This window comes from Lates calcarifer, linkage group LG23 (assembly GCF_001640805.2).
Source record: "Lates calcarifer isolate ASB-BC8 linkage group LG23, TLL_Latcal_v3, whole genome shotgun sequence".
In the NCBI taxonomy this organism is placed as follows: Eukaryota; Metazoa; Chordata; class Actinopteri; family Centropomidae; genus Lates; species Lates calcarifer.
Genome location: NC_066855.1, coordinates 11,092,350 through 11,104,484, shown reverse-complemented (window position 1 = coordinate 11,104,484; position 12,135 = coordinate 11,092,350). Strand labels below are relative to the sequence as shown.

At 43.7% G+C, this 12,135-nt stretch overlaps 1 protein-coding gene across 34 annotated transcripts in view; it reads left to right on the top strand.

Annotated features, from left to right (window-relative positions):
- tcf7l2 (transcription factor 7 like 2) overlaps positions 1–12,135 on the top strand; it is an 89,611-nt gene that overhangs the window by 33,556 nt on the left and 43,920 nt on the right. For 20 of the 34 annotated variants that reach the window (XM_051066475.1, XM_051066480.1, XM_051066474.1 and 17 more), the window contains exon 5: positions 4,315–4,374. The exons of the other annotated variants lie outside the window; for them this stretch is intronic. In XM_051066475.1, the coding sequence (XP_050922432.1) occupies positions 4,315–4,374 (60 nt within the window). The remainder of the gene's footprint in view (positions 1–4,314; positions 4,375–12,135) is intronic. 34 annotated transcript variants of the gene reach the window in all.

The window sequence follows — 12,135 nt, the reverse complement described above, 5'->3', positions numbered from 1 at the left end:
GCACCCAACTCGCTGTTAGTGCAAGTGATGAAATTGAATGTGAAATGCAGCTTGTATTGTTGGCGCTCCTTCCATCCTGCTCCAGCATCCACCTCTGACTGAGAAGGAAGTGTGATTGAATGTTTCCCTGGTTTGCATCATACTGGCTGTCGTACATATAGCAAAGACAGATTACTGTGGACACCATCGTGAATGCCAATGATAACCCCACACGGACTACCGCCGGTGTCACTCAATCAGTCAACCTTTTTAAAAATGTCTTTCTTTTTTACTACAACACGTAGGCATGCGTGTTCCAGTACGTGATCCCCTTATCAAGAAATTGGGCTGTAAACAGTAGTTTCTTTTTGTTTACAAATGCGAAGAAACACTCGGGCACCTTGACCTCTCCCTGCCTGGAGCGTTAGCAGGCTGCATTGGCAGTGATAAGAAGCCGTCGATTGGCCCGCTAGATAACAGCGATCTGAAGCCTAAGTGACCCTGACAGAGTTGAAACAACAATAGAGAGACAGTGAGAGATAGAAGGAGAGATATGGATGGCTGCAGATAAAGCCTGTTAGAAATTTGTGGCTGAGGAGAAGGGATGGAGGAGAGATGGACGGGGGATGGAGATGCAGACAGACGGTCTCATTTCTGGCTTGAAGGCTCAGTCGAGGTGGAATACCGGAGGATCAGCCGAGAATAGAGGAAGTGACCTCACGCAGGCTGGTCTTTCGGAGGGCACGCTGCATGCCCCTGTTTACCATGCCCTCAAAGGGGGCCACGCAGGACCTTTTGAAGTGCCTGACCACCCCGCAGGCAGCCTCAAAACCTGCCGCTACTGAACTTTTATGCCATTGGCTGAAAGTTATTCAATATTTATCCACCTATTGATGTGTATTTTTTGAGGGAGAGACTCCAAGAAACATTCTTATGCCCCACACAGCTCCTGAGGGAGGGATCATAAACAGTCCTTGCTTTGTCAACTTGCCTTTTATTGTGATGTTTTAATTTGACATTGTGGACTTGAGTCTTTGTGGATACTTAGCAGCAGGCAGTCGCTTAAAGCTGGTGGCTGAATTTAGGAAGCAGTGTGTGTTTTTGACCACTTTCACACTTCTGTTAATTAGACTGTGATTAATCCATTAATCCAGTAACACAACATAACATAACATGCAATATATTTTGTAGATCCATTACTTATAGTGCGATAACATCAATAATGTCATGTCAATGTTAAAGACTCGGTGGACTTGGATCAACATTTCTTAATTTGCCATTCTGGGAATTAGGGCAGAAACATGCACATGTTAAGAGCCTTCACACACAAACTGCTTTCCTGACATTCACGTGCGGGCAGACACATACACACACACACACAAACACGCATACACAGCCTTAGAGTCTAGAGCCTAGCCCTGGCTGAACAATGTCTCCATTGTTTTGTGGGCTTTCACTGGCAGCAGGGGACGGCTGGAGTGTTAACCATTTCCCAACTGCGCCTCACTGTGTTGTTATTGTGTGTATATGTGTGTGTGTGTGTGTATGTGTGTGTGTCAGAGGTAGTGAAGCATGGGCTCAGGGATGAAGAGAGGGAGGGCACTTGCTCCAAGTGTATGGTAATTAGTGTGGAGGAAGTGATGGAATCTGGCCATTTTTACGGCCTGCAGGACCTCCCACCTGAGCCTTTACAACTACTGAACATGCTTATTTCATTCCCATTCAGTCTCACTTGTTCCTCTGAAGAATGTGCACTGGGAGGGGGCTGTGTGAAAAGACAGACATGTTTTTGATATTATCCAAAAAAAAAGAAAAAGAAAAAGAAAAACGGAACATTGCATTTTAGCCAAGCATTCAGAAAAGACCTGCTACAGTAACTCTCTGGATCCCTACAATGGGCCTAAAGACTGGATGGGCATGTGCCCGCTACTGCAGGTCAGTGTTAGAAAAGACAGAGCCCAGATCACATTCACCCTCCTTGACCGCTTCCCTGTCCGTTTTAGAGGAATAGGGATAAAAGGGGCTTCCTGTGGTCTGAATGGGCCGTGCACCTGGGCCAACCAAACAATTGCTCAGGACTCTGGGAGGCCTGGCCTCCTCAGCTGTTAATGAGCGACCCCATGGTCAACAGGCACTGCCCACACACACACTGTCCATAGGCTCTACCTACAGGGCTTTCTCTGTCCTGACTTATGCCGGCCTTAAACTGCTCTTTCCCTCTGCATTTCAAGCCCTTTTTCCAAGTAACCTCTCTCCCCTGCTTTTGTCTTCTTTATGTGCATGTATCCTTCCATCCACCCATTAACCTTTGCAGCAAGAGAAAGCTCATATCTCACACATTTATTTGTTGTTGTAGTCACTTTTGGATCCAGAGTTGCAAAACGCTCTTTGCATGTAGGATTGGGTGATTTAACAGACATTCCTGTTTGGCTCTTTGTTTATAAATGGTTTCTCAAGTGTAGCAAATCATGATTTTTACTGACATTTTAATTTATATACACCACGACTGAAGATGTATCTGTATCGCCCAGTTCTTTTTGGCACATGATCCAAACCTCAGATATAGACCATTGTGCCTGTCAGCTGTCTCTCGCTGTCTTCTCCAGACAAGACGTTTGTTCAAGGGATCACGCGTACATCATTGGCTCGGGCCAAAATCTGAGGCCGTCGAGACGTGGCGTCAGGCCCGGGAACTGTGACAATGAAAATGAGAGCACCTCAGTCATTGTATCTGTCCAGCAGTCTGGATGGCTGCTTGTTTCCCACAGACAATCCACTCAGTGTTGGCTTAGTCAGCAACAATACCATAACAGTCACTGAAGAGGCTTCACACTCCTTTATGGACTTAACAGAATACCTAAACATTTTAAAATAAAGGTACATGCTGAATTGCCAACAGGGTCAATTCGCTTTAATAACAGTGCTAATAAAGGGCCAAATGAGCAGAATTCCAAATGTCAAACTTGGCACATTTTTTTGTCAAATGTGTATATTGAATTTGTGAAGAACATTGTTAAGGAGCCTCACCATTACAACATCTGATTGTACGAAATGTGAATAGTAGCTTTTTGTATTGTCCCTATGTGTTCCTATGTGTGTGAATAGCTCTAGGGCTGTTGCTGTCTTTTTTTTTCCTTGTTGCAGCATTTGACCGATATATAACCCCTGTGAACTTAAGCTACCCCAGGGAATATGTGACTCTGTCGGACATGCACATTTAAAAGGATAATACATATTTGTATCTGTAAGTGTGTGTGTTTCACTAGTAACCACAGTGTTCACTCTGTAGCGGTTATGAAAAAAGTTATCTAGTTGGCCCCAGGTTCAAGCTCAAGTACAAATAGAACCCAGTGATCTCGGTGCAGAGAGAGCAACCATGCACAGTAGCTTTCATACACTGGTGCCCTTCAGTAAACTAAAGGCCCTGATGCTTTTCTCTGCATGTTCTGAGACTTACACTAGCCTGTCCTCTTTTCTTTAAGAAATCTATATCTACCCATTAGCTATTTTCTTCCTCTTTATTCCTTTCCTGTCCCCTGTCATCTTCAAATATTTGTCAGAGGGATGTGAGATCTGAACCCCCCCCGCCCCCTCCCAACTCCCACCACCCCACCCCCTGACCCCCATTAGGGGTAGTAGATACAAATCTGCCAGGTTAACCTCTGAGAGCCTCCTCCACTAAAGACAAACAGCTAGTAAGACAAGGTCAGGACAGCTTTCAATTTAGCACACACAGTGAGGTGAAATATCAGAAAATGACTGCTCTGGGGACCCGTAGCCCACCCGCTTAGTTACTCTCATTTAAAAATCATTTTATGATTACACTTTCAACAGCTCTAATATCAGGAAAAACATGGCACTCACTTACATCCCTGTGCTGGGTCTTGCTGCCTTGGCGGTGACAGTGGTTCCCCAGACCAGCTGATTGCTCCTGAATGTCTGTGAAGGTTGCGGATGCTAAGGAGGCTAAATGTTCTACTAAAGTGAAATATTGTTTTAACAACCAGCCAGCCAGTACCAACAGCCATGTAACTAGTGCAGAACCAGTGTTCTCCTCTTCTCACTGTGTAAAATGAGTAATAATGGGGCCAAACGCGCACCCAGGAGAAAGCTGAGCCAGCAGAGATGAGGTAGTAGTTTAAATAACTAAAAAGCCAGGGGATGCATTATTTCCTGGGAGAACACATTGCTTTTGCATAAAAAAAAATCCCTGCTTGGCTGGGATTGTGTGCTGATGTGCATGTTTGTGTGTGTGTGAGAGAGAGGAGAGAGCGAATGAGAGATGGAGAGCTGATATAATTGTGTGACTTGGGAACGTCCATCTTTGCCTTTCAGGGGCCCTTCTGCTGGGAATTCCCCGGACAGTCAGATCTGAGCCTTCACCAATTTCATTTGGTGAGAGACCTTTGAATTCCAAAAATATCTTGTTGGATTTTTTTGGTTGATTCCACACACAAATTAACAACTGATAATTGATGATTTAAAACAAAGAAAAAATGAATGAAAAATCCTAAATCCTGGTGATGATGAATGATAATCATGCTGTGTTGTGCTCTATGCTAATTCAGTGCTGCTGCTTTGATGCTGATGTGCTTTTTAATGCCTAAAATGTAAATCCAGATGATGGGATTCTTGTGTCGGAGTGATGATGTGGATGGTACGTGCCTCATACTTTTACTGAAGTGCTTACTTACATTCATAACAAAGATTGTCCAGCTTCATGAGGGAGTTGTTTTCTTATTCAGCTATATTTGGCTTTTAACTCATTTCTCAGAGCTAAGGATTCTGCTTGCGTTGTGTATTTGTCCTGTGCCTAATGGGTCTCGGCTTCGGATCCTTCTGGTTTCATGACAACATCCTCTTTAGCTTTGGGAGCCACTGTCACAAAAAACATGGACGTATTTGGTTCGAATAAGCTGCTGATCCACCGTCAGGAGAAGGGAGTCTGTTCTGTTTTGTTTGTATTTCTTTGCGCAGCTGTTTTGAAGAGTTCTCTTTATTAACAGCATCTGGGTCTGAATGTAAGAGTGGGGAGATAGATGGAGCAATAACACACGCAGTTTATGTCCCTTGGTTGAAGATTTGGATTAAGTACGACCTAACCTTAAAGTGACCTAACACTTCATGCCCCCCCCCCCCCCCACCCCTTCACTAGCTGTAATTTAAAGAAACTGGTGCCTGAGGGTAAAATTTGTCTTGATTTTACTGCAGAGCTAACATGCTGAGGACATCAGTAAGCCTTGTTTTGGTTTGCTTCAGTTAGGCTCTGTGAAGCTAGAAAAGAGGCTGGCATTACGAAGCCCGAAGGGGAACTGATTAATCTCCTCTGAGGCAACCATGGCTCTGTGGATTGCCCACTTGATTTGTTTGACTAATCAATTGCTTGTTGATTTTGCACACTTTGCAGGGCCTTTGTTGTCGGTAAATAACACAAGTCCTTCAAAAAAGAGAAAAGGAAACAAGGTAAACCATGCTTGATTGTGCAAACAGCTATTAATATGATGGTGGAGTCTACTAGGATTTAAAACAAAAAAAGAAGCTAAAAAAAAAAACCAAACATTCCTTTCCCCATGTCAACATGCTGCTTCCCTTCCCTCCCTCTCTTATACAAGCACCTTTGCTAGAACTTGTTTGACAAGGTCTGGCAGGATCATTGTTGGGTGTGCCTGTCTGTCTTTCTGTGTGTGTGTTTGTGTTTGTGTCTCACAAACGCACCTTTGTCTACACCAGTGTATATGTAGTATCCTCACACCTAAGGTGCAACTTGAGTTTTAGATGACAGGTAGTCAGAGCTAGGTCACTTCGGATTAGAACTTTCATGTGTTTGCGTACAGTGACCTGACCTCATTTAACCCCAGAGATCTGACTTACAGGCCCGTGTGGAGTGAATACTGAGCAAGACGATCAACAAATTTAACCCGGCAGGCTTTAGAGAGATGTGGTAATCATGATTTGGTCATAGTTTGTTTGCACAAAGAACTAGGATCAAGGTTCAGAAATTACATTGATAAATAATCTAATTTATGATGAGCCCACTCCTAACAGACTGACGGTCAAGTGCACTCATCTTTGACAAATTCTCCCAGATAGCGCCGACTATCCCCGACTCTGTTCTTTCGGCCGGCCTCATGAGCAACAACAGACTCAGCAGCTCCCTGCGCTACTGTATTAACACTGGAGGCCCGTTTCACAGAGAAACTTGTTTTGACAGAACTCCAGGTGTCTCATTGTTGGGGCTGGCATGGTTCAACAGATTTACCAATTAGCACTGGGCCAAGGGCACGGGAAGGGTGGGGGTGGAGAAGAGTGGAGGGAGGGAGGGAGGGAAGAAATGAAATGGTGGTGGGGTGGGGGGTGGGGGAGGGATGGATGGATGGATGAGGCGGATTTGGCCACAGTGATGGAATGAGGTTTTGAGTGAGAGGGGAAGGTGAGGGGGTGGGGAGGTGGGGGTGTGTGACCATACGGAGGCAGGCTGGAGTAAGGCGATCCGTGACCTCGTTTTTTTTTTTTTCTTCTTCTTTTTTTTCTTTTTTTCTTTTTCCCAGCAGCAGGATGGAAGGGGCTGGGGTTTGAGCTGAGCCACAAAAAGGAGGGGAACTACATAGAAAAAGAAGAAGCGGGGGACAGAGGAAAAGGGGAAACAGCACTAATACATTACAACTTTTTTACTCAACCTAGCTCAGCTGAATTTTAACGTTCCTCCTGGATGAAACATAAGTTTGGTAATTTGTGGTATTTTTCTTATAGATAAACTCCTGACACTCGATTCTGTTGTTAATGCGTTGCTAACACACATCCGTCTGCAGGAGCGCTGATTTGTTTTTGCTGCAAGTCCCTTTTGGCTTGCTGTTCTTGCTCTGGTAAGAGGCAGAATTGTGTGGGATTAAACACAATGTTATTACTCTCACTAACCCTCTTTGTTATTCCTCAGAAATATCTGCTCCTTTTTCCAGGAAGTTTGGAAGTGAACTTTTGAGAACGGGGTGAAGTGATTTAGTAAATATCCCAGGGGTGGCCTGCAGAATTTAGAGTAGTTTTTGGCTCTTGAGTGTTATGACACCAACATATGTGCACATGCAGGCATTGCACGCGTGTACTGTAGGTACATGAGCACCGCGACATCACCTTTAGTTGCAAAAAGGGGGTGAAAATATATAACCAGTGAGGATGTGTTTGCAATATTGTACTTTCAAACTGACAGCCTTTCTGAAGTAGAAAAAAGTTTTACTTTTTAAGGGGGCATGCTTTTTTGTGTGTATTTGAGCCAACCAATCACAACAAAGAAAAGTCAGCCTTTCTCTATATGTAGGAAGCTGTCAGTTTACTACTACAACAACCAGGATGAAACTGTGGAAAGTAGCGGAGGAGAAGTTGAGGGGTGGCGGTTTGTCTGATCTTTTTTAGTGTGTAAGCGGTGCTTGGGATGTCTTGTTTGAGTCACTGTTTAATATCAGGGACTTGGACATAAGTGATATTGAGAACAGCCAGGAAAACTGATGCCATTTAATTTAAAGGCTAAAGCAAAGTTTATGCTCTCCAGGAGAACTCTAGTACACTGACATGTCATAATAATGCCTTAAGAATGCACAGTGTCAATGTGAGCATCAGTCAGTCTTCAGGAGTGGTCCAAACACTCACTGAGCAGGGCTGCATTCAGTAGTACTGGGGCTGGTTTGACACTCGGATGCTTTGACACTTTCAGAAATCCTGTTAGCAAATATTTGAGCCCTTTACCAGCCCTGATACCCATACCTTGTGGGGATGCTAAGCTAAATTAAGACCTCAGTATTGAAGAATTCAACCATTAAGTACGAGCATGTACCTCAAAAGATTTTAGAAAGGCAGTCAGTGTCTTTATTCACCAAACAATTTATTGTTGCCTCCTTCATTATAAGTTCCAGATCAGAATGTGGCCTCGTGAATCTCCCTGGTTTCATAATGACTTAGCGTTGAGCGATCCCGCAATTGCTAGTGCGACTTGTCTGTTGTATACATACGTACAAGCAGCCTGTGATTGAGAGTGATGGAGACAGCTTTTTGGAAAAGGGAGAGGAGAAGAAGAAGGGGGGACTAGAGTGGGGAAAGATGGGGGAGAATATGAAGCCCCGCCAAATTCCCCAAAGAACAATTTACAGTTATGGATGAATACACTGTCACAGTCAAATTTGAACTCCGTGGATGTGTGTGCGTTGAGGACAGTGGAAGCTGAGTGATTCCAGAGAGCACTTAAGCCGCCTTGAATTCAGTTTTCTGTTCCCACCCACGTTATAACAGGAGAGGAGCTTTTCTTTAGAGTTTGCAGGGGTAAACACTGGGTATCTGCTTTCCAAGTCATTTAGCATCGTCCTCTTGTCACCTTCCTCATATATTCTAAACAGTGTTTTCAGGTTTGTCGGGCCAGCCTGAACGAGACTAACCCCCCAATTTATTTGATTTTGTTCCTCTCGGCAGTTCCAATGAAGACCCATCTGAACTTTTCTTGGATTTGTTTGGCTCTGGTTTTGATGTGCGTGTTGTTATTTTTTTTCGTCTGTGTCTTCTAAGTCTGTGTAGTCGATGGTGTCTGAGTGCCAGGCCCCACTTTTGTCTCAGCCCGGGGAAGGAATTTGATGTGAGAGTTATTTTCCTACCCAGTCAGTTTCTTTGAGCACCCCCCACCCCCCCACTCCTGTTTTTTTGTTTTGTTTTTTCTAATAGCCCTGGAAGTTTTGGGACACTTCTTTGAGGCAGGTGTCGTTGCGATTTGACTGCTCTTGCATACCTGTGCAGGTGTGCACATGCTTTCGTATTTATTTATCCATCCTTTCAGAAAGTCTACTCTAATTGAACGGCCTGTTAAAACGTCACTGGAATCAGTCATGTCGTAGCAGGAGGGAAGTGTGATGGGGTGAAAAGGAGACCTGGATTCCATGAGATTAAGGAGGATCATCATACTAGAGGTTTTGGATGAAGGGGAAAGATGGCTCATTCTTGACGGTATATGGGCTGTTTTTCATAGGAGAGAAGTCTAAACTAATGTGTCAGACCACTTTTTCTCATCAGCGAGATGTGCTATAGACGCTCAGCGTTGGCCAGACATCACCTTCGAGAGATGCAGAGAAGTGCATGCTGGGAAAAGAATAAACAAGCCTGTCACCAAAGTTGGGAAGAATCCTTAGTGCAGCGGTACTGTCAAAAAGCAGCTTCCATTTCATACATTATTAACATTACCTAAACGCATTATTTGTGTATTTATTCATTCATTTGTCTTGTTAACATCCTCCTGGAGTAAGATAAACAGCGCGGCCAGACTGGCTGTGTGACAGTTGGGTGTGAGATTTGAATAAAAAGCCCAGCAGTGTGATTGGAGCGAGACAGGAGCGGATTCGATGGACACCAGACTTCCTCTCCAGGCTCATTAAGGGACAGTAAGGCAATGATGTCGAATCGGCGCGCACTTTACCGGCCTGCCTTTTTCTTTGAACAGCATCGCCCTCTTATCTGCAACATGCTCTGTTCCTCCATAACAAGACGCTCCCACTCCCATGCACGCACACGCTCTGTCTGTCTCTCTTTCTCGCGCACAAACATTCTGCCTACATACACACTCTTCATACTTATTTAGTTTGTGTAGACAGAAAACTCTTAAGTATGTGGCTTGTCCACAGAATTTTGGCAGCTTTTGTTGTATTTTCTCCTACGCTATCGAAAAAGCCCGGTACTTGTTTTTTTTTTTTTGTTTTTTTTTTGTTCTTTTTTTCTGCACAGACATCACAAATGGATATTTTAATTGGAACTTTTGGCACTGTCTCCATCTTGTGTTGGAATGGCAGACAAGTGAGTGGCTGGCGAGGCCGGGGCCGGGCTGATTGGTGTGTAGCGAGGCGTGCCTAAATCAACTGGCAGCATGAATAGCTCGCTTGATTCTCACTGGCATTCACTGGAATCCATGACATTTTTTTTTAAAACAAGATTCTCTCTTCAGAAAAAGTCTGGGATAACCAACAGGGGAGAGAGAATACCTCCTGCTTCCTTGAAGCATGACTTCCCTTTTGTTTTGTTGGTGCAATTTACTTGCCTTTATGCCAACTCACTTTCTGGTACTCTTGTAATGTCAGAATGAAATAACAAACCCATGTTGTTGCTGTACTCCAGCAATAGATTCATGCACTTTACAGCTTCACTTATAGGCTCTGATATGTTAATGTGCTTAATGATTATGGAAATAATCGCGTTATCATAATGAATTATTGTTGCTCTTTTGATTTAAAATAGATTTATTTTACATTCTGCTAACTCCCAAGCAAGTAAGTCTGTTTGGATTTGTAAAGAATAATACAAATGGACAGAATCAGCCTTGAAGATGATTTAAAATAGCTGCTTTTTGAAATGACAGTCAGTCTTCAGACTATGTGACAGAGGTAGTCATGAGTCTGTAAAGCACTATTGTGTTTGGATGTCTTAAGTTGTTGCTAGGGTTTCAAGGAATAGGGATGTCATGCTCCTTCTGTGCACCTTCAAAAGCAAACAAATGTGTTCCTTCTTTTTCCTCTGGTTAAACAAAGCTCCTTATTATACAGTCATATATGAGGAGATCCTACAAATCTGCTTATTTTTTTCTAATCCAGAAGTCATCTGCAGTTAGTCTGTCAGTACTCAAACAATGGCAAACATCCTTGAGAGATTAAGGCAGCAGCAAATCTTGCATTGGGGTACAACTAAATAGGCTATTCATACATGTACCTTTTTGGAATCTTGGGGAAATATCCACTTCCAGAACTCAGGGAATTGAAAGTGAATAGGTCACCAACCCCAAATGACATGTTCGGCTTGACTGCTCCAGGGAAAGCTCACTTGGGCTCCTCTGCAGCAAATAATGCGAACCACATGTTTTAGCTGTGCATCTGCGTAAGTACACACCTGTTTAAACTGTGGACAGTCTCTTACCTCGAAACAGTAAATTCAGGCACACTCACGCCAGCGGCAGAGCGGCTGCAGAGCTGGGTCAGGTTGGAGTCATTGTAATCCTCCTTGACATAATGGAGTCCTTGTGTTTGGCTGGGCCTGTGTATGTGTGTTTGTGAGTGTGTGTGCACTTGAGGAGGAAGAGAGAGAATGAGAGAAAGATATCGTGTATGTGCAGGTGGGGTTGTGTGATCTGTATACTCTGTGAATGCAAATAAGTGTTTGTCTGTGTGTGCGTGTGTGTGTGTGTGGTAGTGGGCCTTTCTCTCCGGGCTGGTAGTCAGTGCTGTGTAATTACCTGGCTGTCTGCCACTGAGCCCCACTGGAGCAGAGACAGAAGTGGAGCTGTGTCTTACACAACGTAATGCAGCAGCTCATGTGAACCACTGGCCCTGAGTTTGTGCAGCTTGGGGTCCCGAACACAACATGGGATCTCTGGACATGTAAGATTTGAAAGATTTCTAAAGACTTGCATATTAAAACTGATACATTTACACATATTTTTTTTAGAAAGACAAAACAAGATTTAAAGTGTATGCGCACACTCAGGTTTACATATGACTTTAAAAAATCAAATCATCACGATATTAGGACTGCAAATAAAGATTATGTTAATGTTAAAAAATTAGAAAAAATGTCTTTCACAAGTTCTCCTACCCCAATGTGGAGTCAGAAACCCAAAGATAATTTAATAATTTAATATAATCATATAAAGCACCAAATTCATGCATTGGAGATGAAAAAAGTAATAATACATAGATGATTAAAATTGCAGGCAAATCATTTTAGCACTAAAGTTAACTCAGGGCCACAGTCCAGAAAAGGTTGTGAAATGCTGCACTACTGCTGCAGGGTGAAAAACCTTTAACTGACAGACACAGACGGAAACAGAGCCATCCAATCAGAAGCCAGGAGACACCACGAGACAGATTTATAGCACTGGCATAAAGAACGTCTCTCCACTGGCATGTGACTTGCTATTGCTTCACCAGTCACTGGTGAACTGATATCTGCTCTAATACTGAGGTGCACCCTCTACATGTAAAGGCCAGTGTCCTATAGGTGCACAGGCGAGCATGAGCTGCATGAGCTGCACGAGCACACACCATGGTGTCGGCCTGTCTCTCCCGCCATTTTAATTGTTACATCTCCTCAGTCTTGATATGAGCAAAAAAGGGGAGGCCTCGGCAGAACCTGGCACATCAAAGG